General features: G+C 43.4%; 1 protein-coding gene across 1 annotated transcript in view; it reads left to right on the top strand.

The window, feature by feature from the left end:
- The first annotated feature begins 4,502 nt into the window (after positions 1–4,502).
- The window catches only part of LOC115081120 (extracellular calcium-sensing receptor-like), a 78,698-nt gene continuing 56,792 nt past the window's right edge, over positions 4,503–26,408 (top strand). The window contains exons 1-2 of the mRNA XM_029585632.1: positions 4,503–4,760; positions 6,218–7,057. Of these exons, the coding sequence (XP_029441492.1) occupies positions 4,503–4,760; positions 6,218–7,057 (1,098 nt within the window). The remainder of the gene's footprint in view (positions 4,761–6,217; positions 7,058–26,408) is intronic.

The raw sequence follows: 26,408 nt of genomic DNA on the forward strand, positions 1-26,408 counted from the left end.
GCACACAGTGCCATATCCCTAATACCGGGATGTTGTGATCTTACTGCATGCAGTGCCCTATCCCTGATACTGGGAGTGTTGTGATCTTCCTGCACACATCCCGCTATCAGGGATGGGCACTGTGTGCAGGAAGATCACAACACGTCCTATTAGCGTGCGCTAACTTCCTGTTAGTGCGCACTAACTCCCGTTAGTGCGCACTAACAAAAAAAAACGATTTTTCAAGATAATCGGGGGAATTTCTATTGAATCACACTCTTTACCAATTAATGACGATTTAAACCTTATCGGGACGATAATCTAAATTGTTGAAAAACGATTCACATCCCTACCAAGTACAGTCACTGACTCTACAGTTCTAGCTCGCAAGACCTCTGCCAAGCCCAGTGCACCTACCCCCATCCCCTCCCCATGAATCCTACCTTCCAAAAAAACTTCAACCATGGTGCTTTAGGGTGCCCCTCCCCCACACTTCTATCCCATATGTTGAAAACAGATCCTGGTGATCTAGAGGCCTCCAGACTCCCTGCCCGCTACACACACACACACACACCTAAAGAAGACTCGTTGGTGTTATGGAGCGGCCCTGAGCACTCATAGCTCTGGATGGTTAATACCTTTTTCAAATGTTGCCAACAGGTCTTTGCTCCTAACATGTGCTGGGCCTTATGATGGCAACACCCATGGCCTGTTCCTCAGTAACATTCAGGGCAGGGTGCAGGCAGCTTCCTTTTGCAGGGTATGTAGGGTAAGCAGAGTTTGCCCTTTATGGGGATGAGGTAGAATGAATCATAAGGATGACATCACAATAATGGTGTTGCTGACATCACAGTGACACAATAAGATGTCTGCAGATAACTTACTCCTTATCCTAGCCTACGGCATCACCTTAGACCTGGCCTTTAACATGAAATACTGAATAATAACTGAAGACAAAGACATTTCTCACACTCATCTGTTGCTGCTGATATGAGCTTTACATTTCATTCCACAGTGAGGAAAATGGCAGATAGCTTTTAACCTTTTATGCATAATTGCAGCCTGGGTAAAATAGCAGCTCTTTTTTAGCATCTGTCCTATATAGCAGAGTAGTAAGAGTAATTTCCCTTAAATGTGCTCATTTCAAAGTCCATGGCTTTGTTTATCAATCGCATTCTCCTCCGTGGCTTGTGAAAACCACAGAACAATTAGCAATTATTCCATCATGGAAATTGGTCCTTGCAATGGGGGAATACCTGAAAAGTAATAAACCAGGAATCAACAGCACCAGCATCAGACCCCAGGAGAGAGCTCCAGCTTCACTTCAAGGAGGACGAGCAGAAGTGCGTAAGCTTTTCAAATCTCATTTATTGAAGAGACATTAGAACGCAGTCACAAATCTGAGCAGACAGATTTGGGCAAAAAAGGTCCAAGAAAAAGGCCTCAATTCATTTGGTTTTCCACAAGTTTGAAACAGGGCAACGTCTTGAAGGGGCAAAAGATCCACCCCAGCACAGTGACCAGCGAACACGTGTGCAGATAGCAAAGGGGGGACTATTGTCCCTCGCATGGCTGGAATGTAAAAACCAGGCAAATGTCCCTGGGAGTCTCACACTTTTCTCCTGGCTCCATTTTACTGTGCATTTTATTTAGCACTTCCTAGATGATGCAGGACATTAACAGTGGGGGCAAAACCTGTGCCACTTAAAACTTGTGTGAAGCCAACTGTCTGGTAGCCCGGGATTGTTTTCTTGTTTTGCATTTCTTTTGCCTAACACTTAGATAAGGTCCTTATTCTTGCAGGGCATAGAAAGAAAAAGTTTCTTCTCCAGAGATTTCCCATCTGTCTGACATTTTCTAAGTGAATCAGCTTTTGGCAGGCACTGCTAATGCTTTCCACCCTCCCTGCCCCTCTCTCTCTCATAATATCTCTCTGCTTATTGCCCCCCCTCCCCCCCCCCCCCCACTTGCCCCCTCCTCTCTTCTGCACTTTGTGTGCTTCTCATTAATCCCCCTTGGTTTCCTGTACTTGTTTGCTTCTTAAAATCAAATCCTTTGCAGGAGCCGAACATGAGAATTCTCCAAACAGGTCAGTGAGTGTCTTTTACTGAGAGCACCAAGCTGGCCTTCTCCAGATCAACGTCTGGAGATCTTTAGCTAGGACATGGACGAAGGGACTCATAGGATCTCCAAGACTCACCTTCAACAGCCCCTTTGAATGATTTGTATGTTGATCCTGCAAGGAATCCAGCTTCCTCCAGGACCGGCACAATGCTCCCATCAAAACAGAGTCAGCACCCAACAGAAAAAGGGGGGAAGGTGGAAAATGAACTGAATTTCATAAAAAATAAACATTAAAACATAATAAAATAATAATTTATTTGAAAATAAATGATAAACAATAGCAGTACCTTTACCAAAAGTCGGTAATCTGCATCCATGGAGGTTGGAGACTAGAGTGGAGGGCGAAGTCCATGGCCACATTTTACCTGTGAACTTGACATTGGTTCTCAATGAGGAAGGACATTCATGATATTTCACACTGGGAAAAAGGACCTGGGGACATCTGCACCAGCGTTTTATGACTTATTTTCTGATCCTGCCCAAAACAAACCCCAAGGAACACCTCCCTTAAATGTAGCTTGCTGAAGAACACGTGCACGTGTAGATGGGCTGAGGGAGGGCAATTTCAGAGAGGCAGTTTAACTGAGTAAGTTATCTTTCACCCATGTAAATGGCTTTGAACCTTGTCCCTGCAATATTTATAGTTTTTTTGATGCATGTTTTCTAAAAAGCAGTCTTAGGAATAGAGTTACTCATTTATTCAACTTTGCAAGTCATTTTAAAGAAATTTCACTCCTCTTTTTTAATCTTAGCCAAAAAAACTTTATAAATCAGGCCTTCAGTAATGGAATCCTTCACAGAACCTATGACCACCCCTAACCCTAATCCTAGCCCTATCACAAATCCTAACCCTTACCCTTACACTGAGCCTTCACATAACCCTAACTTTAATCCTAACCTTCACTCTAACCGTAATCATATCTATAATCCTCTTTCTAACTTTATCTCAAAATCTAACCTTAACTCTAATCCTATGACCCTGAACTTCACTCTAACCCTAACAATAGACATAACCATAAACCTGATGCTAACTCTAACCCCAGCCATACTCTTTCACAGTCAGATGAGATAACAAAGTTCTTTTTTTCCATTCCACCCAAGGCAAAATCTGCAAGAAAGACAGGTAGAGATTGGCACAGCTCGATGCAGGAAATTATGTTGATGGCACTGACTTATTTCCTGATATTGTCCATCCCTGTTTATAATGCTGCTAAAGTCAACTCTCAGCCAAGCACTGCAAAGGTAACAGGATACATAAAGCAGGGGGACATCATTATAGGGGGCATCATCCCTATTCACAGTGCTAAAGCCAAACTCCCCCCGATTCCCTTCACTGAGACTCCCAGCAACCAGCCTTGTGACACGTAAGTGACAGATTATTTTCCCCATGCTTCTTTTTCCATGCCATTATAATTAATTTCATGACAGCATCATCATACAATTGTTAATTGTGCATTAACTAAAAAAAAGACTTTTAAAATTTAATTTAAATCTGCTATTTCTTAGTTTCAAGAAATATCCTCTAGAACATAAAAAGTGCCATGCTGGGTCAGACCAAAGGTCCATCAAGTCCTGCATTGGTCTCCGATAGTGTTCAATTCAAATCGCTAGCAAATACCCGGCAGATCCCACTCCTGTTTTATAAAGCGGGTGAATGCATGCACATCTCGCATCAGAGGAAAAAGGGTGGTGGTATGAGTGGGGCATGGGTGTTCTGGGGCAGGCCCAAGAGATGTGCACGCATTTACCTATGTGGCTGGGTGTGCCCCCAGGTTCAGTGCCTCGTAACTTTACTTCTGCTATGGAGGAGATGGAAATAAAAAAAAAATACAGAATCTGTGAGGGGTTTGTGTGGTTTGGAGTAACTGGGAGGAGTGCATGCTAAAAACCAGGGGGATTGAGAGGAACAAGGAGAAAAATGGGCAAACTGGTGGACAAACTGGTGAGACTGGTCCACAGCTGGAACTGCCTCTGTTATAAAATACCCTCATTTGCATGATCCAAAACTGACTTACACTGCTGTGAGCTCACAAGCTTCAAATTAGGAGCCCATATACACACACCTAGCCTATTATATAACAGGCGCACATATTATAAAACAGCCATGTCTCTGGTCATGCATCAGTGCACATGTGCATATGTGCGCCCATTTGAAAGTTAATGTGCCCATGTATTCATTTAAGTGTATATGCATAATTTTGTCTGCAAAATAAGTTGATATTTCAACTGAATATATACGGGTACCTTGTTTTTGAAAATCAGCTGAATTTGTGCATGGCCAGATGGGTGCTCTATTAGAAATTCACCATTACATGTACATTTGCCTGTCTTCCATTTATATCACACATTTCTGTTGTTTTTATAGACTACAATTAATTTCTTACCAGTATATGCAGGCCATGGTATTTGCCTTGGATGAAATTAACAGAAATGGCACCCTGGTGCCCAACATCACCCTGGGGTTCTGGATATATGCCTCCTGTGATACTGCATCCCGGTCTCTGCAAGGCACAATGTGGCAACTCACCGGGCACAAAGATCCCATCCCAAATTACACCTGCAGGGGAACATCGCCGTTAGCTGCGGTGCTTGGAGATGCTAAGTCTCGAATGTCCATAACTATGGCTCAGCTACTGGGGGTCTACAAATATCCACAGGTATGGACCAATTATAATGAAGTCTGGAAAATCCTATTGCTGTGGTTATTTGTAAAGGTAATTTAAATTTGTTGTTTGGAACCCTTTGAAAGCCAGATTGAAAATGTGGTTGTACAGGTTTGGTTGCTATTAATTAGAGATGTGTATCGTTTGATCCATCGTCTTAACAATCGATTTTGGCTTGGGGGGGGAGGGAATCGGATCGTCGCGGTTTTGTTTTTTTAAATATCGTGTAAATCGGGGGAGGGCGGGAAAACCGGCACCCTAAAACAACCCTAAAACCCACCCGACCCTTTAAAATAAATCCCCCACCCTCCCGAACCCCCCCAAAATGTCTTAAATTACCTGGGGTCCAGTGGGGGGGTCCCGGTGTGATGTTCCACTCTCGGGCCACGGGTGCGTTGATAGAAATGGCGACGGCGCTAACCTTTGCCCTGTCAGGGCAAAGGTAGCGCCGGCGCCATTTTAGTTCCTGTCCCCCGACGTCACGAGCGTAGGAGATCGCTCCTGGACCCCCGCTGGACCCCCAGGGACTTTTGGCCAGCTTGGGGGGGCCTCCTGACCCCCACAAGACTTGCCAAAAGTCCAGCGGGGGTCCGGGAACGACCTCCTGCACTCGAATCGTGTTGCCATAATGCAAAATGGCGCCAGCCATACGGCCGGCGCCATTTTGCAACGAGTATTGCAAAATGGCGCCGGCCGTATGGCCGGCGCCATGCTGCATTACGGCAACACGACTCGAGTGCAGGAGGTCGTTCCCGGACCCCCGCTGGACTTTTGGCAAGTCTTGTGGGGGTCAGGAGGCCCCACAAGCTGGCCAAAAGTCCCTGGGAGTCCAGCGGGGGTCCGGGAGCGATCTCCTATGCTCGTGACGTCGGGGGACAGGAACCAAAATGGCGCCGGTGCTACCTTTGCCCTGTCATATGATAGGGCAAAGGTAGCGCCGGCGCCATTTCTATCAACGCACCCGTAGCCCGATAGTGGAACATCACACCGGGACCCCCCCACTGGACCCCAGGTAATTTAAGACATTTTGGAGGGGTTCGGGAGGGTGGGGGATTTATTTTAAAGGGTCGGGGTGGGTTTTAGGGTTGTTTTAGTGTGCCGGTTTTCCCGCCCTCCCCCTTCCCCTTCCCCTCCCCCTTCCCCCGATTTACGATTTTTGAAGATAAATCAGGGAAATTCATATTATATATCGCCTCTAACGATTTTTGATGATTTAAAATATATCGGACGATATTTTAAATCGTCAAAAAACGATTCACATCCCTACTATTAATCATTGTCAAGAAGTAGAGTAGAAAGTGGAGGTAAATTGCTTGATTACCTTTGCACAAAGGGACACTATTAGGGTGGGAAAACTTTTAGCATGTCTTGAGATAACCTTTAAGAAAAAGGGAAAAAAATAATGCATATTGTCATTCTCATAACTGATATTGTTGATGAAATTCTTCTAGATCAGCTATGGCGCTTCTGTGGCCACTCTTAGTGATAAAAGTCGATTTCCTTCTTTCCTCCGCACTACTCAAAGTGATGAGTACCAGTCTCTGGGCATTGCCCGGTTGATCACCTTCTTCGGTTGGACCTGGGTTGGAATCCTCGCTGAGGACAGTGACTATGGACAGATAGGGAGTCAGATGCTAAAAGAAGAGCTGATAAAGGCTGGGGTCTGTGTAGCCTTCTATGAAAACATCCCCTTATTTTACTCTGAAGTGAAGATACAGCACATTTTGGAGGTGGTAAAGAAAATGACAGCCAGAGTCATAGTGGTCTTTTCCACCCCTAATAATCTCTATCCAGTCATGCTGGCAATTGCAAAGAGTGACATATCTGGGAAAGTCTGGATTGCTTCAGATTCCTGGTCTGACTCTACAGTATATAACGTAAAGGAGTTCTCAAAAACTCTTAAAGGAACCATTGCATTCTCTATTCCTACAGGGAACATTCCAAGGTTCAAAGACTACCTCTATGATCTTCATCCTTTCAGAACTACAGAAGACATCTTTGTTAGGGAGTATTGGGAAAAAGTTTTTGGCTGCAGGTGGGATGACCCCAACATGGAGCAGGACACTCTTCAAGAACTAAGCAGAAAAGGGAAACTCTGCACAGGGAAGGAAGACCCAAGGACACTTGATATTCGTTTCTTTGATATGACAAACCTAAGGTATACGTATAATGCTTATTACACTGTGTACGTGGTGGCTCATGCCCTGCATGCCATGCAGTCCTGTAAACCTGGAGAAGGACCTTTCTTCAATGGATCATGTGGGGACATCAAACACTTTAAGCCTTGGCAGGTAAGTGCCAGTGTTTGTTTGAGATATGTGATTTTAAGTATGCTTGACCCATACAGTTCACTACATGACAATGACAAACAGTATGAGGTACATTTTTAAAAGGGCATTTAACTGCAAAAGTTCACATATGCTTTTCAGTCTGCAGAAACTCAAGTGATCTTCAAACACCAGGTACTCATAAGAACATAAGAAATTGCCATATTGGGTCAGATCAAGGGTCCATCAAGCCCAGCATCCTGTTTCCAACAAAGGTCAATCCAGGCTACAAGTATCTATCAAGCACACAAACACTAAGTAGATTCCATGCTACTGATGCCAGTAATAGCAGTGGCTATTGCCTATGTCAACTTGATTGATAGCAATTAATGGACTTCTCCAAGAACTTATCCAAATTTTTTTAAACCCAGCTACACTAACTGCACTAACCAAATCATCTGGCAACAAATTCCAGAGCTTAGTTGTGTGTTGAGTGAAAAAGAATTTGTTATGAATACCAGCCGTGGCAAGCCGCGACCGGGACCTACCGCTGTAACCAGGGGCCGGACGGAGCATCGGCGCTGACGGGATCCTCAGCAGCACAGCCTCTTCAATATGGCAGCGGCGTTTTCTCCGCGTGGCTTAGCTCCGCCCCCTGACTAGCTGCTAGGGCCGCGCGGGCGGCTCTGGCTCAGATTTAAAGAGATACTCACAGGATGTGAGTTAGCTTCTTCCTGCTGCATCCTGATTGGCTGGGACTATTTAAGCAAGGTCTGTGCCCTCAGACCTTGCCTTGACTTCTTGGCTCCTGAGTTTGTTCTGTTCCTGGTTCCTGGTTGTCTTCCTGTGTTGATTCCTGGTCCGGCTGACGTTTCTTCTGGTTCCTCGATCCCTGGCTTGGCGACGTACTACCTCTGGCTCTTGATTCCTGGACTGGCTGCGGACACCTCTGGCTCTCGACCCCTGGATTGGCTGCAGACACTTCTGGCTCTCGACCCCTGGACTGGCTGAGGACATCTCTGGCTCTTGATTCCTGGACTGGCTGCAGACATCTCTGGCTCGCGATTACTGGACTGAACTCCTTTAAGAGATCCTCGGGGTTTGCTTCTCGACCTGCTGGAGGCACCAGCATCTGGATTACACGACCAGCAGGAGGCGCCTGCATTCAGATCCTCTTCATTCCTATCTGCAACTCCAAGGATCGGCCTCGCCTACCGACGGTGGCCTAATCAGTCATCGTCGGACCAAGGGTCAACTTCGCTGAGCACAACAGAATTTTCTCCAATTAGTTTTAAATCTGCTACTTGCTGACTTCAGGGAGTGCCCCCTAGTCCTTTTATTATTCAAAAGAGTAAATAACTGATTCCCATTTACATGCTCTAGACCTCTCTTGATTTTAAAGACCTCTATCATATCCCCCCTTCAGCCATCTTTTCTTCAAGGTGAACGGCCCTAACCTGTTTAGCCTTTCCTCATAGGGGAGCTGTTCCATCCCTTTTATCATTTTGCTTGTCCTTCTCTTTACCTTCTCCAGTGGAACTATATCTTTTTTGAGATATGAGAACCAGAATTGTACACAGTACTCAAGGTATGGTCTCACCATGGAGCGATACAGAGGTGTTATGTCATTATCCATTTTATTTACCATTCCCTTAATAATAATTCCTAACATTCTGTTTGCTTTTTTGACTGCCGAGGCACACTGAGTCAATGATGTCAATGTAATAACAGCTATGACGCTCAGATGTTTCTCCTGAGTGGTAGCTCCTAATATGGAACCTAACATTGTGAAATTATAGCATGGGTTATTTTTCCCTATATTCATCACCTTGCACTTGTCCACATTAAATTTAATCTGCCATTTGGATGCCAAATCTTCCAGTCTTGCAAGGTCCTCCGGGAAACTACAGACCGGTTAGCCTGACTTCAGTGCCAGGAAAAATAGTGGAAAGTGTTCTAAACATGAAAATCACAGAACATTTAGAAAGACATGGTTTAATGGAACAAAGTCAGCATGGCTTTACCCAGGGCAAGTCTTGCCTCACAAACCTGCTTCACTTTTTTGAAGGAGTTAATAAATATGTGGATAAAGGTGAACCGGTAGATATAGTATACTTGGAATTTCAGAAGGCCTTTGACAAAGTTCCTCCTGAGAGGCTTCTAGGAAAAGTAAAAAGTCATGGGATAGGTGGCGATGTCCTTTCATGGATTGCAAACTGGCTGAAAGACAGGAAACAGAGAGTTGGATTAAATGGACAATTTTCTCAGTGGAAGGGAGTGGATAGTGGAGTGCCTCAGGGATCTGTATTGGGACCCTTACTTTTCAATATATTTATAAATGATCTGGAAAGAAATACGACGAGTGAGATAATCAAATTTGCAAATGACACAAAATTGTTCAGATTAGTTAAATCACAAGCAGATTGTGATAAATTGCAGGAAGACCTTGTGAGACTGGAAAATTGGGCATCCAAATGGCAGATGAAATTTAATGTGGACAAGTGCAAGGTGATGCATATAGGGAAAAATAACCCATGCTATAATTACACAATGTTGGGTTCCATATTAGGTTGGTTCTACAACCCAAGAAAGAGATCTAGGTGTCATAGTGGATAACACATTGAAATCGTCGGTACAGTGTGCTGCGGCAGTCAAAAAAGCAAACAGAATGTTGGGAATTATTAGAAAGGGAATGGTGAATAAAACGGAAAATGTCATAATGCATCTGTATCGTTCCATGGTTAGACCGCACCTTGAATACTGTGTACAATTCTGGTCGCCACATCTCAAAAAAGATATAATTGCGATGGAGAAGGTACAGAGAAGGGCTACCAAAATGATAAGGGGAATGGAACAACTCCCCTATGAGGAAAGACTAAAGAGGTTAGGACTTTTCAGCTTGGAGAAGAGACGACTGAAGGGGGATATGATAGCGGTGTTTAAAATCATGAGAGGTCTAGAACGGGTAGATGTGAATCGGTTATTTACTCTTTTGGATAGTAGAAAGACTAGGGGGCACTCCATGAAGTTAGCATGGGGTACATTTAAAACTAATCGGAGAAAGTTATTTTTTACTCAACGCACAATTAAACTCTGGAATTTGTTCCCAGAGGATGTGGTTAGTGCAGTTAGTATAGCTGTGTTTAAAAAAGGATTAGATAAGTTCTTGGAGGAGAAGTCCATTACCTGCTATTAAGTACACTTAGAGAATAGCCACTGCCATTAGCAATGGTAACATGGAATAGACTTAGTTTTTGGGTACTTGCCAGGTTCTTATGGCCTGGATTGGCCACTGTTGGAAACAGGATGCTGGGCTTGATGGACCCTTGGTCTGACCCAATATGGCATTTTCTTATGTTCTTAATTTATCACAATCCATGTGTGATTTAACTACTCTGAATAATTTTGTATCATCTGCAAATTTGATTACCTCACTCATCATATTCCTTTCCAGATCATTTATATATATATATATATATATTGAAAAGCACCGGTCCAAGTACAGATCCCTGAGGCACTCCACTGTTTATCCTTTTCCACTGAAAAAATTAACTATTTAATCTTACTTTCTGTTTCCTGTCTTTTAACTAGTTTGTAATCCACGAAAGGGCATCGCCTCCTATCCCATGACCTTTTTTTTATTTATTTATTTATTTATTTATTTAATCGGGTTTTATATATCGTCATTCGAATTCATCATTATAAATCCATCATAACGGTTTACAAATATGAAGGTTACATGTTAAGGGATTAACAGAGTTTCAAAAAGGTTTAAACTGTTGTTAAACATAGGGGAGACAAATGTTAGTTAATTACTGTTCTGGTTTACGTTTAACTTCATAGTTATAGTCCATAGTTGAGATAAGTTCATATATTCATTTAATCTTCAGGTTGAAGTGGAGGGTGAAGTTGTTGTGTTGTTCATTGGGTGAGTTGGTATGCTTTGTTGAACAACCATGTCTTTACCTCTTTTCTTAATGTTTTCAGGTTTTCTTGAGTTCTGAGTTCAGTTGGTAGGGAGTTCCAGAGTTTTGGGCTACCTAGAGAAATTGCTCTCTTTTGGGTTGAGGTGAGTTGCTTGGAATGCGTAGGAGGTGTTTCTTGAAGTCCCTTGTTTGCTGATCTGAGGTTTCTATTTGGGGCATGTAGTTTTACAGATCAGCTTAGCCAATTTTCTTGTTTTTCATATATAATTTTATGGTGGATGGATAGTACTTTGTATTAAATTCTGAATCTTATTGGTAGCCAGTGTAGTGAAATAAGTATTGGAGTGATGTGGTCGCATTTTTTGGATCCAGTGAGGATTCTTGCAGCAGCGCTCTGTAGGATCCATAGTGGGTGAATGGTGTTTATAGGTAGGTTGAAAAGGAGTGAGTTACAGTAATCTGTGTTGGAGAAAATTAGTAATTGCAGGACTGTTCTAAAGTCATTATTGGAAAGAAAAGGTTTTATATGACGGAGAGTAAGTAGTTTATGATATCCGTCTTTGATTTTTGTTGTGATATGGTTTTTAAAAGAAAGTTCTCTGTCAATTATTACTCCGAGGTTGCGGGCATGGTTGACTGGAGATATAACTGAACTTTGGTTCATGAGGTTGAGTAGTGGTATTTGAGGAGAGTTTTTTTTCTGTCTAATAAAATCATTACAGTCTTGTCGAAGTTGAGGATGAGTTTTAAGTTGGTTAGAATTTCCTTTATATTATTTAGGTAAGTTGCTGTTAATTTGTAAGTTTCTTCTAGTGATTTTTTCTTTGGGATGAATATTTGAATATCATCAGCATAGATGAAGTGTGTCAGATTGAAATTTGATAGGAAATGGCATAAAGGAAGCAGATAGATATTAAAGAGCGTTGCTGACAGAGTGGATCCCTGGGGAATTCCCGTGTTTAGATTGATTTTCTTTGAGAGGGAATTATTGAGTAGTACTTGGTAGGAGTGAGATAGGTAAGAGGAGAACCATTATAGGGTTGTTTCTTTAGCTCCAATTTTGGATAGACGGTTAATCATGATGGAATGATTTACTGTATCAAAGGCTGCAGAAAGGTCGAGTAGGATTAGCAGGTATCTGTGGCCTTTTTCAAAACCTTTGAGTACGAAGTCGTTCATTGCTAGTAGAAGGATTTCACTGTTCATTTATTTTCTGAAGCCAAATTGAGTGGTTAGCAGGATGTTGTTTTCTTCTAGGTGGTCAGTGAGTTGTGTGTGGATGACTTTTTCAATGATTTTGGCAATGAAAGGGAGGTTGATATGGGTCGGTAGTTCATTGGGTTTTCAGGATCAAGATTATTCTTTTTGAGAATGGGTTTGATGATTGCTGATTTTAGGCATTCTGGGTAGCTTCCTTCCGAGAGGGAGAGGTTTACAATTTCAGTTATCATTTTAGTTATTGGTGGTTCAAGATTTTTTATCGTTGTAATGGTAATGGCGTCAATAGGGTGTTTGGCTGGGTTCATTTTTTTAATGATCATTTGGACTTTTAAAGAAGATGCTGTCTCAAAATAGGGCCAGCTTTTTGTTTGAATGTTTGTTATTTTCTGGTCTTGTGAGTCATTTTTTAGGTTGTTCTTTATGAGGGTTTTGATTTTTTCATTAAAAAAAGTCTGCAAAGTCGTTACTAGAGATCTTGGATGTTGCTTGTGCTTGGTCATCATAAGATGATTTGGTTAGGCTTTTTACTATGTTGAAGTGCATCTTAGTGTTTTGTTGGTATTTGTTTATTTTGTTAGTGTAGAAGTCTTTTTTTGTTTTATGGATGGATTTTTTGTATTCAGCTAGTTGTGCTCTGTATGAGTTTAATAGTGTGGTTGTTTTTTTGTTTCTCCATGATTTCTCTTTTTTTCTGAGTTTCTGTTTGGCTGCTCTGATATTTTCATTGTACCAAAGGTTTTGATTTTTTGTTTCTTTTATAGTTTTCTTTATCAAGGGATTTATCTTGTCAGCTACAGTTCTAGTTATGGTAATCCAGGATGAGGTTGCATTTTTGGTGTTTGACAGGTCTATGTTAGTTAGTTCAGTTTGAAGATTTGCTTCAATTACCCCAATACTGACTGGATAAATGTATCATCAGGATAAATGTATCATCGGGTCACGCTAGAGAGATAACGTTCCTGGATGGAATAAATGATAGCTTAATGGAGCAATTGGTTCAGGAACCGACGAGAGAGGGAGCAATCTAATTCTCAGTAGAGCACAGGACTTGGTGAGAGAGGTAACGGTGGTGGGGCCGCTTGGCAATAGTGATAATAATATGATCACATTTGATTTAATGACTGGAAGAGGAACAGTGTGTAAATCCAAGGCTCTCGTGCTAAACTTTCAAAAGGGAAAGTTTGATAAAATGAGAAAAATTGTTAGAAAAAAACTGAAAGGAGCAGCTACAAAAGTAAAAAATGTCCAAGAGGCGTAATCATTGTTAAAAAAATACCATTCTAGAAGAACAGTCCAGATGTATTCCACACATTAAGAAAGGTGGAAAGAAGGCAAAACGATTACCGGCATGGTTAAAAGGGGAGGTGAAAGAAGCTATTTTAGCCAAAAGATCTTCATTCAAAAATTGGAAGAAGGATCCAACAGAAGAAAATAGGATAAAGAATAAACATTGGCAAGTTAAATGTAAGACCTTGATAAGACAGGCTAAGAGAGAATTTGAAAAGAAGTTGGCTGTAGAGGCAAAAACTCACAGTAAAAACTTTTTAAAATATATCCGAAGCAGAAAGCCTGTGAGGGAGTCAGTTGGACCGTTAGACAATCGAGGGGTTAAAGGGGCACTTAGAGAAGACAAAAAAGGGGCACTTAGAGAAGAGGGCACTTAGAGAAGAGGGCACTTAGAGAAGACAAAAAAGGGGCACTTAGAGAAGAGGGCACTTAGAGAAGAGGGCACTTAGAGAAGACAAAAAAGGGGCACTTAGAGAAGACAAAAAAAAGACAAAAAAAAGAGGGCACTTAGAGAAGAGGGCACTTAGAGAAGAGGGCACTTAGAGAAGACAAAAAAGGGGCACTTAGAGAAGAGGGCACTTAGAGAAGAGGGCACTTAGAGAAGAGGGCACTTAGAGAAGACAAAAAAGGGGCACTTAGAGAAGACAAAAAAATATCTGATCTCCTTAATCAGCTGATTACAAACACTACTGCTCCAGACAACTCATATCTCCCCCAAAACAAAGACATACAGCTAAACGCCTTCGAACCCATTACAATCACAGAGATACATTCGGTGTTAAAGAGAATGAAACCGTCATCACACCCATTTGATCAAATCCCTTCTAAAATGCTTCTTCTCATCCCTGACACTATAGCAAAAACCCTGGCAGAAATCATAAACTGCTCCCTATCACACGGTATCTACCCAGATGACCTAAAAACTGCCTCAATCAAGCCTCTGCTAAAAAAACCAAATCTAAACGCATGTGATCCCAACAACTTCCGCCCTATTTCCAACCTCCCATTCATAGCTAAAATCATGGAAAAATTGGTAAACACCCAACTATCCAAATACCTAGAGGACCACAATATTCTGTCCCCAAACCAATATGGTTTTCGCAAAGCCGCAAGCACCGAAACACTACTACTCTCTCTCACGGACTACCTCATTTCTGGAATTGATAAAGGCCAAACATTTTTACTAATCCTCCTAGACTTCTCGGCGGCCTTCGACAACATCAATCACGCCCTCCTTCTAAAACAACTGGCAAACATTGGATTGACAGGTGCTACACTAAACTGGTTCAAAACATTCCTAGAAAACAGAGGATATAGAGTCAAAATCCACAATAAAGAATCCCATTACCACCCTTCTAACAGAGGAGTGCCGCAAGGTTCATCACTTTCACCCACGCTCTTTAATGTCTACCTGTTACCACTATGTCAACTTCTTACAAAATTAAGCCTGAAACACTTCCTGTTCGCAGACGATGTACAGGTCGTGATTCCCATAAAAGAAACAATCTCAAAAACAATGGAATTCTGGGACAGTTGCTTATTAGAAATTAAACTTCTCCTCACCAGCCTAAACCTCGTACTCAATGCTTCGAAAACGGAATTCCTGCTCATATCACCGGAAAACAATAACTCACTTCCAAAACCACCCACACTCCTTCAAACAACCCACGTAAGAGATCTAGGAGCTATCTTAGACAATCGTCTCAACCTCAAAACATTCATTAACCATACCACCAAAGATTGCTTCTACAAATTACATATTCTGAAAAGAATTAAACCACTTTTCCACGCTCAAGACTTTAGAACAATCTTGCAAGCAATAATCTTTTCTAAACTAGATTATTGCAACTCATTACTACTTCTTATACCAAACCCCTTCAAATGGTTCAGAACTCTGCAGCCAGAGTGCTTACAAATTCCAGGAAAATTGACCACATCTCCCCCATCCTCAAAAACCTCCATTGGTTACCTATCCACTATAGAATCATGTACAAATCCATCAACATCATATACAAGACCATTAACCAACACACACAACTCGATCTACAAATACCACTTAAAAAATACACTTCCGCCAGACCCATCAGGGAATACTACAAAGAGTCACTCCAAATTCCAAATGCCAAAACCTTCCAACATAAATCCTTGAGTCTCAGAGCCTTCTCTTCAGCAGGTCCATCTCTTTGGAACTCTATCCCACCGGATTTGAGACAGGAACCATGCTCTCTAACATTTAGAAAAAGACTAAAAACTTGGCTTTTCAAAAAAGCATTTCCAAGCCTTGAATAAAACCTCCACTCTTCAACACAAACTCGCATGCAATAACTGGATCTAAATAAGAATCCAACTACCATAAACTTACGCACATCATTACCTGCGGAGTTTTATCATATTATTATCATTCACTACTGTGTCATATTTATTCTCTTGGTTACTTATTTTACCGTTTCATATTTATGTACTGTCCCATTTATTCACATAGGCTTATTTATTCACTCCGCTATACTACTACACTAATTGGCTGAAATGTAAATATTGCATTGTTCAATCTCTCCCCTCTTCCAGCTCCAAGTTAATTTTCCCTGTTTTATTGTTTTATTGTAACTTTCTCACCCTTCAATTGATTCTCTGTATTTAAAGTTCACAGTTCTATTGGGAATATTGTTATCACGTTACCTTATGCTTTTCACACATTGTTAATTGTAAACCGGGTTGATGTGATGCCAGTCATGAAACTCGGTATAACAAAAACAATAAATAAATAAATAAATAAATAAATAAGGCCATCACGGAAAGATTAAATGATTTCTTTGCTTCAGTGTTTACTGAAGAGGATGTTGGGGAGGTACCCGTAATGGAGAAGATTTTCATGGGTAATGATTCAGATGGACTGAATCAAATCACGGTAAACCTAGAAGATGTAGTAGGCCTGATTGACAAACTGAAGAGTAGTAAATCACCCGGACAGGATGGTATACACCCCAGAGTTCTGAAGGAACTAAAAAAATGAAATTTCAGACCTATTAGTAAAAATTTGTAACTTATCATTAAAATCATCCATTGTACCTGAAGACTGGAGGATAGCAAATGTAAACCCAATATTTAAAAAGTGCTCCAGGGGCAATCCGAGAAACTATAGACCAGTTAGCCTGACTTCAGTGCCAGGAAAAATAGTGGAAAGTGTTCTAAACATGAAAATCACAGAACATTTAGAAAGACATGGTTTAATGGAACAAAGTCAGCATGGCTTTACCCAGGGCAAGTCTTGCCTCACAAATCTGCTTCACCTTTTTGAAGGAGTTAATAAACATGTGGATAAAGGTGAACCGGTAGATATAGTATACTTGGATTTTCAGAAGGCGTTTGACAAAGTTCCTCATGAGAGGCTTCTAGGAAAAGTAAAAGGTCATGGGATAGGTGGCGATGTCCTTTCATGGATTGCAAACTGGCTAAAAGACAGGAAACAGAGAGTAGGATTAAATGGACAATTTTCTCAGTGGAAGGGAGTGGACAGTGGAGTGCCTCAGGGATCTGTATTGGGACCCTTACTTTTCAATATATTTATAAATGATCTGGAAAGAAATACAACAAGTGAGATAATCAAATTTGCAGATGATACAAAATTGTTCAGAATAGTTAAATCACAAGCAGATTGTGATAAATTGCAGGAAGACCTTGTGAGACTGGAAAATTGGGCATCCAAATGGCAGATGAAATTTAATGTGGATAAGTGCAAGGTGATGCATATAGGGAAAAATAACCCATGCTATAATTACACAATGTTGGGTTCCATATTAGGTGCTACAACCCAAGAAAGAGATCTAGGTGTCATAGTGGATAACACATTGAAATTGTTGGTTCAGTGTGCTGCGGCAGTCAAAAAAGCAAACAGAATGTTATTTATTTTATTTTATTTATTTTTAATTTTTATATACCGAAGTTCTTGTAGGGGCTACAAAGAATGTTGGGGATTATTAGAAAGGGAATGGTGAATAAAACGGAAAATGTCATAATGCCTCTGTATCGCTCCATGGTGAGAACGCACCTTGAATACTGTGTACAATTCTGTTTGCCACATCTCAAAAAAGATATAATTGCAATGGAGAAGGTACAGAGAAGGGCTACCAAAATGATAAGGGGAATGGAACAACTCCACTATGAGGAAAGACTAAAGAGGTTAGGACTTTTCAGCTTGGAGAAGAGACGACTGAGGGGGGATATGATAGAGATGTTTAAAATCATGAGAGGTCTAGAACGGGTAGATGTGAATCGGTTATTAGACTTAGTTTTTGGGTACTTGCCAGGTTCTTGTGGCCTGGATTGGCCACTGTTGGAAGCAGGATGCTGGGCTTGATGGACCCGTGGTCTGACCCAGTATGGCATTTTCTTATGTTCTTATGTTCTTAAGAGTTTCAATGCAAAAAGGTGGACGGTATGAGAAGGATTTAGTTGTGCTTTTTTAGTGGTCTGACCATGGTATTTTTGTTATCTTAGTTTGGTGATTTGACCAAATGGTAGTGTTGATGAAGACAGGCTCAAGTGTATGGCCTGCTTTGTGTGTTGGGGCATTGATAATTTGACTGAGCCTCAAATTTTTAGTTTTATAAGAAAACTTTTAGTTTTCTTATAAGCCTCTCATGAGGGACTTTATCAAACGCCTTCTGAAAATCCAAATACGCTACTTCTCCCGGTTCACCTTTATCCACATGTTTATTATCCCCTTCAAAAAGGGGTTAATAAAGCTAAAAGTCAGTGCTAACTGTTAAGACATATTCAGAAAAGTAAAATTAGGTCTCTTACTTGCAATTTTTATTTCCTGAAATCCATATGCTTGGATTTTTCTCCCCTATCAGCAGAGACAGGGAAAGAAAGTTTCACAGAAACTGCCTCATAAGGCAGTGTGTCACCTACAGCCTGTCAGTATTTTCTACCCAAAGCAATATCTGGAAAAGGAATGTTTGAGGATCAAGTAATGACTTAGAAATCTCGTTATGCTACAAACTGCGACTCTGCCCATTACATGCCCTTTGGCACCACCAAACCTCTGCATATGTATGCCAATGAATTCATTTCTTTAATCCACCATGCAATTATAGCTTTATAAGCCTTCTAACCTTTCTAATTCCCACTAAACAGCAGAAACAAATGATCTGATTACCTAAAATCGTTGGTTACCTTCAGAAAACACAACCCTCAGAAGCATGTGTAGTTCCGTCAGCTTTCTGCCCAAACCAGGTCTCTGAAAAAAACAGAAATTCCACTGACTGATCCATATGGAAAGCTGAGAACATGTTTGGCAAAAGGAAAGGCATTGTGCAAATTAAAATCCCTTCCAAAGAAATCCTCAAAAAGGGATCCCTAGACGGCAAAGACTGAATTTCCAAAACTCAGCTTGCAGAACAAATTGCCACCAGAAACATTGCTTTCAATGTCACTCTCTTTAGGGGCTCAAAAGGAGATGTTGACAAAGTAGCCAAAACCAGGTTGAGATTTCAATTGGGGAAGCATCCCAACCCTTTCAGGAAATGTACCACATCTGAAGGAGAAGCCAAAAAACTTGCAAAACTGTCCCTAGTATAAGAAGACAATGCTAAAAAAGCATTGACTGCAAATGCCTTCAGGTCCATCTGAGGAACCTCCCACTCAGACAGAATCCAAGTGATTGCCTTTCCCAACAATTCTCACTCTGGGATCCAGTGTGTCTGTTCAAATAATCCACTTAAATATTTTCCACTCCAGCAATGTACACTGCTGGTAATGCTAAAAGATAACTATCTGCTCCCTGGAGCAACAGGTTCATGTTTTGTCACAAACCATGCGCTCCTGATCCTGTCTGTAGCATTGTCCAAAAATATTCTCACTGCCTTTCCTTTCAGTAGTGGCAGAAACTTGAGCAAGGATTTCCTGATTGTCCTCATTTCCAAACATCAAGACTTCTCCTCCACACTCCAGAGATCTTGCACCATACATCCCTGCCAATGTGTTCCCCAACCATTGAGACTTGTATTCATGGTAATCACCATGCACTCCAGAATTTCCAACTCTGTCCCCCTTGACAAGTTGCCTATGGAGAGCTACCATAACAGACTGCATCTGGCCTCTGGAAAAAGGGTGTTAAGTACACCTTACGCTTAAATCCAGGGATACAAGAACACTTACACTTTGTAGAAAGTATAATTTCTTTGTATTAATCAGTATAAGTATTCTTGGGAGATGCTTGATGATGGATGTCCTTTCTCTGACAAACTGACCAGCATCTCCCTGTATACAGGAAGTGACCCTTCTTTTATAGATAACATTCAATATTGAACAATAGGGATGTGCATTCATTTTGAATGAATGCGCAATCCGCAATGTACAGGTCCCTATTTGTTGCATTCATGGGGTTCCAAAACGTTTGGCGAACCCCCACGAATGCAACGTATCATAACGAATAAACCCCCCACCCTCCTGACCCCCCCCCACCCAAGACTTGCCAAAAGTCCCTGGTGGTCCAGTGGGGGTCCTGGAGCATTCTCCTGCCCTCAGGCCATCGGCTACTGGTATTCAAAATGGCGCCAATAGCCTTTCTATGTCACAGGGGCTACCGGTGCCATTGGTCAGCCCCTGTCACATGGTAGGAGCAATGGAGGGTTGGCGCCATCTTGTGCTCCTACCAATATGTGACTATCCCTGAACTGACCTGATTACGCTTTTCCAGGTGTGGCCCATTTACCATCACTCTTTAGATAGTCCTTTGTTCTGTTAGAATCTTACTGGTCAGGACAATTAACATATCTATGTATCTATGGCTCTGTTTATAGAAACTCCTGAGAATAGTGCCTGAAGCTGCCTCCATTGGTGTCTTCTTTGTATGACCCAATGAATAGGCATCATCGTATGGAGCCAGCCTGTCCACATGTCCTGAGAAACCTGCAAGTCATTCTCAGTAAGTCACTTAGAGTTCATTCAGCCCAGGCAGGCTAAGAAAACCGAGGATTCTGGGGTTTTCTTTCTTCATGTTGGTTTTCTGTTCAGGCTTACTTCTCAAGGGGTAAATGGATTTCATACTCTTGAGAATAAGGATTTCACCAAGAGATGAGAGCTCTTTGCAATGGCCACATATGCACCTCTGCCCACCAGATCCAAATCCAGAGTAAAACATTCCTTTCAAATGAATGCAATGAATAAGGTTCTTTTCATTCCTGGGGGGGGGGGGTTGGCTCTAATTCATTTCAGGGCCCTTCAAATGAAATAAATTGCTTTTATTCATCGCATGTTTTAAATTCATTTGAAACAGATGCACATCCTTAGTTGTCATGGGTCCACTACTCATAAAACTGGGACAATCACTCCCCTATTCTCAGAAGTGACGTATGGACACTTGGACCTTAATTGAACAGCTTTTTCCTCCCCCTGAGCTCCCTCCAACACCATCATGTGCATCCTTGCAGCTCAAATAAAAGGACTGCAACTTACTGCAATACTGTTTCTGTGAATAAGCAACAGCAAATGAAGAGACAGTCCCTAAACCTTGGCCAATGATACTTTCTTTCTCTGTCTCCATCTGCTGGTAGATGAGAATATCCTAAGATATCCCAAGTCTGTGGACTGGTCTGGTAAGGATGATAAGGAATTCTTATTATTCTTATTTATTGCTGTTGCGATCCTGGTCGCGGGTCCCGCAACCGTGCTCTTACCTTCTTTGTCTGCCCCAGCAAGGAGCCGCACTCCCCGACGCTTCTTCAGACCTTTACAGGCCTTTCTCCGGGGCAGCATCTCCACAAGGGAGATGCCACCTAGCTCTCTGCCATAGCTCCGCCCATTAGGCACCCACGCAAGTGCGCAAGGAGCACAAATTTAAAGGAACAGAGGCGGGAAACCTCGGCTGGCCCCCCGAATGATGTCAGATGCCGGCCGGGTATTTAAACCCAGTCCCTGCTTTAGAACTTTGCCTTGCAACGAGGTTCACTCTTGAGTGTTTCTAGTTGCAGTTCCAGCTTCCGTTCCTGATCCAACGTCCGTTCCTGATCCAGCTTCCGTTCCTGATCTAGCCTTTGTTCCTGATCCAGCCCTGGCTCCTGATCCTTCTGCCTGTCTTCCTGGTTTCTGATTCAGTACGTCTTCTGGTTTCTCCTGTCTGCCTCCAGTCCTGACCTTCGGACCGACCCTCCGCTTTGTTCTCGACCTCCACTGTGTCATCTGGATTTCTTCTTGGACTTTCATCTCCGGGAGACTGCGCCTAAGTCCAAGCAGCTCGGGTCCTCACGGGCTCCTCCTGGGGGGACCTCGGGCTTCCAGTGGTGAAGCTCCTGACTGGTCTCCTGGCTCCTTCCACCTCCCGGCCACTTCATCCTCTGAGGAGATCTTCTATCCGCAGGCTGGCCCAAGGTTCCACAACTCATAACAGTTTGCAAGGCCATGGACCCGGTGGATATTTCAGGTCTACAGACCATTCCAGAAATGGCACAATGACTGCAGCAGCAGCAGCACTGTTTCGATGTTCTGGCAGCCAGAGGAGCTATTGGTGAATTGCCTGGATGTCCATCCACCAGAGGCTCCTCCGGCACATCCTCCGGTCCCAGTTCCTGGGCCAGCAGCTCCCACTCAGTTGCCAGTCCCTCCTCGCTATTCTGGTGCGGCTAAACACAGCTGTGGGTTCTTAAACCAATGTTACATAAGATTCTGTCAGTTCCTGTCTGACTCAGTGAAAGTCACCTACATCCTGTCACTACTGGATAGGAGGGCCTTATCTTGGGCTTCGCCTTTGTGGGAGTGCAATGACCCCATACTAAGGAGCTTCTAGCAATTTGTGCTCAACTTTAAACAGGTGTTTGACGAGCCGGCACATCACTCCACGGCAACCATGGAAATGTTACAACTTTGCCAGGAGACTCGGTCACTGGCAGATTACGCTATTGAATTCCGTACGCTGGCCACCGAGCTGGGTTGGCGAGAGGACAGCTTGAGAGGCATATTCTTAGATGGACTATCGACCCGCATAAAGGACGAACTGGCAGCCAGAGACCTTCCAGATGACCTCAATAGCTTGTTCGATCTGGCAGGGAGAATCGATCGCCGACTCCAGCAAAGGAATCGTGAGGTACGTCCACCCCAGAGACAGGTCTCCCTGGCTCCAGCCTTCTCGAGGCCCCTGATTCCCACTCAACCTCCATCAAACCTTCATTCGGATTCTCATTTTGAGGAACCCATGCAGTTGGGTCGTAGCTCCCTAATGCCGGAGGAGAGAAGATGATGGCGAACACTGGGCCTTTGCCTGTTCTGTGGTGGCAAGGGCCACTTTCTGGCCCAGTGTAAAGAGCGTTCGGAAAATGCCAAAGCCTAGGCGTCACAGAGGAGCTGTCCCTAGGCTGTGTTAATCCTGCTCCTCAATGTATAGTCCCAGTAAAACTGGAGTACCCTGGAGGGACCTTCTCTACAGTCGCATTTATTGACTCTGGGGCAGGAGGGAACTTTATTCTGTCTGACCTGGTACATCAACTCCAGCTTCCGGTTCTTCCTCGTAACTCACCACTCCGGATTACTTCCATTCATGGCACTCTGCTTCCTGGGTGCGTCTCAGTCTCTACCACACCAGAAACTCTCCGAACTGGAGTTCTTCACACTGAGAAGATAGCTTTCCTGGTACTAGAAAAAGCAGTTCATCCCATCGTACTGGGGTTACCTTCGCTCTAAAAGCATTCCCCTGTCATTCATTGGGATACTCTTCAACTGGCAGCTTGGAGTTAGAATTGTTTCTCGACTTGCCTACCATCTCTGCCTTGGCCTGGAGTTACTTTGATGGCTACTTCTCTAGCTATACCTTCCCAATACGAGGAATTTACAGATGTATTTTCCAAAGAAAAGGTGGAGCTGCTACCGCAGCATCATCCGTTCAACTGCGCTATTGACTTGCTACCTGGCACCACTCCACCCAGAGGGCGGGTTTATCCACTGTCCCTTCCGGAGACACAAGCCATGTCAAAATACATCTCAGAGAACCTTGCCCGCGGATTCATCCGTCCCTCCAAGTCACCAGCGGGGCTGGTTTGTTCTTTGTGGGAAAGAAGGACAGGTCCCTCCGTCCCTGCATTGATTATAGAGGATTAAATGCTATCACCCGACAGATCGTTATCCGCTACCTCTTATTCCTGAACTCCTCGACCGATTACAAGGGGCTAAGGTATTCACTAAGCTCGATCTTCGTTGAGCCTACAACCTGGTGCTCATCGGTCCCGGGGACGAATGGAAGACCGCATTCAATACCCATGATGGACACTACAAGTACCTTGTTATGCTTTTCGGGCTATGCAACGCTCCAGCTGTCTTCCAAAACTTGATGAATGAGGTACTTTGGGAGATGCTGTACTTGTCTGTTATTGTCTATCTAGACGATGTCTTAGTTTACTCTAAAGATTTGGCTACCCATCGTCAACATGTAAGACATGTCTTACAAATCCTGAGAGAGAATCGTCTATTTGCAAAATTGGAGAAATGCCTGTTCAAATAAGAATCACTCCCTTTCTTGGGCTACATTGTGTCTGCTACAGAGTTCAGGATGGATCAAGACAAGGTGTCCAAGAATGATCTCGGCCTGTGGGAATAAAAGCCCTTCAACGTTTTCTGGGGTTTGCAAAATTCTATAGGCACATCATCCCGCACTCCTTCCGAAAGGTGGCTCCTCTCACAGCTCTTACGAAGAAAGAGGCAGAAGCCAAGGAATGGCCCTTGGATGCGTGCGAGCATTCGAGGACTTGAAAGAGGCCTTCCTAGTAGACACTTGTTTACATCACCCAGATCCTCTGCGACCTTTCATTGTAGAAAAGGATGCATCAGATATTGCAGTGGGCGCAGTTCTCAGCCAAGTTTCCAGCAAAGGGAGATAACTTCCGTGCTCCTATCTCTCCCAAAAGGTTTTCTGCAGCCAAAAGAATCTATGGTATCGGGGACAAGGAACAAATAGCCATCAAATTAGCGTTCGAAGAATGGAGGCAGTGGTTGGAGGGGGCCCAACACCCTATTATAGTATATACAGATCACAAGAATTTAGAATTCTTATGTCATGCTCAGCGTCTGAACCCCAAGCAAGCCCACTGGTCCCTATTCTTCAGCCGCTTTGACTTCTCTTTACGCTACAGACCGGCAACCAAGAATATACAGGCTGATGCATTATCCCGCACCATCGAACTTGAAGAATTGGGTAACCCACCTCAGTATATCTTAGATCCAGTAAGGGTCAGTGTGGCAAGCACAGACATAGCCTCAGTAGGCAAGACTGTGGTTCCACATCGTTTCAGGAGAAATGATGTGGACACATGGACACATGATTCCCTCACTGCCGGACATCCGGGAAGAACTAAGACCTTGGACCTCCTAGCTCGGTACTATTGGTGGCCTCGCATGAGACAAGACGTCCGCATGTATGTCAAATCTTGCCCGATGTGTGCTAAACAGAAGCCTTTACCAGGTCATACTTGGGGTCTTCTTCAGCCCCTGCCAATTCCAGTGGAACCCTGGACACATCTATCCACAGACTTTTAGTGGATCTACCCACTTCGGATGGAAAGACGGTCATCTGGGTCACTGTGGACCGATTCTCCAAGATGGCTCAATTTGTTCCACTACCCAAACTACCTTCCGCACCAGAGTTGGCTCAACTCTTCATGCAGCACAACTTCCGAGCTCATGGCCTGCCTCTGCATATTGTGTCTGATAGAGGTCCGCAGTTTACAGGAAGATACTGGAAGGCACTATGCAAGAAATTTGGGTCCAGTTGGATCTCACCTCCGCATTTCATCCCCAGAGTAATGGAGAAGCAGTACATACCAATCATTCCCTAAAGTCTTTCCTGCGAACCTTCACAACAGAGAGACAGAATAATTGGGTGTCCCTGCTACCATGGGCTAAATTCTCATATAATAATCATACTCATTCATCCTCAGGGTGAACTCCATTCCAGCTGGTGTATGGGAAACAGCCCAAATTACCTTTACCACTCCCAGTAGTGGTTCCGTCTATGGCAGCCCAAATGTCAGCTCAGCAACTTCACGCCCTCTGGAACTCAATTTATAAAAAGCTCCAGCACACGGATGCTACAGCTAAAAGATTTGACGATCATCATGGCCGTCAGGCTCCAGTATTCCTGCCAAGAGACAAAGTCTGGCTAAGCACCAAGAATATTCACCTTCATCTACCTTCCAGGCACCTGGCACCTAAATTCTTCAGACCATGCAGAGTGGCTGAGAGAGTGGGTGCAGTATCCTATCGGTTACGTCTGCCCACTACATTGAGAATTCATAATGTATTTTCACGTTTCTCTACTCAAGCCTGTGATTCTCTCCAAATTTCATCGCAAAACACTTGACTCACTGGAGATACCCGCAACAGCGGAGACGATTTACCAAGTCCGTGAAGTACTGGAAGTACGTTTCTATCATAGTCGGTGGGAGTACCTACTATTTTGGGAGGGATGTAGTCCTGAGGACAATACCTGGGAACCTGCCAGCAACATTTTGTACAAATTGCTCTTGCATGAGTTTCATCTGGATCATCCTTGTAAACCTGGTCCTCCGAGGAGGGGATGTAAGGGGGGGGGGGGGTACTGTTGCGATCCCGGTCGCTGGTCCCATGATGGGCTCTTACCTTCTATGTCCACCCCAGCAAGCAGCCGCACTCCCCGACACTTCTTCAGGCCTTTACAGGCCTTTCTCCATGGCAGCGTCTCCACAAGGGAGCCGCTGCCGAGCTCTCTGCCTTGGCCCTGCCCATTAGGCACGTGCGCGCGCAAGAAGCCCGAATTTAAAGGGACAGAGGCGGGAAACTTCGGCCGGCCCCTGGAATGATGTCAGACGCCGGCAGGGTATTTAAACCCAGTCCCTGCTTCAGAACTTTGCCTTGCAACGAGGTTCACTCTTGAGAGTTTCTAGTTGCAGTTACAGCTTCCGTTCCTGATCCAGCTTCTG

This window comes from Rhinatrema bivittatum, chromosome 19 (genome assembly GCF_901001135.1).
Source record: "Rhinatrema bivittatum chromosome 19, aRhiBiv1.1, whole genome shotgun sequence".
In the NCBI taxonomy this organism is placed as follows: domain Eukaryota; kingdom Metazoa; phylum Chordata; class Amphibia; order Gymnophiona; family Rhinatrematidae; genus Rhinatrema; species Rhinatrema bivittatum.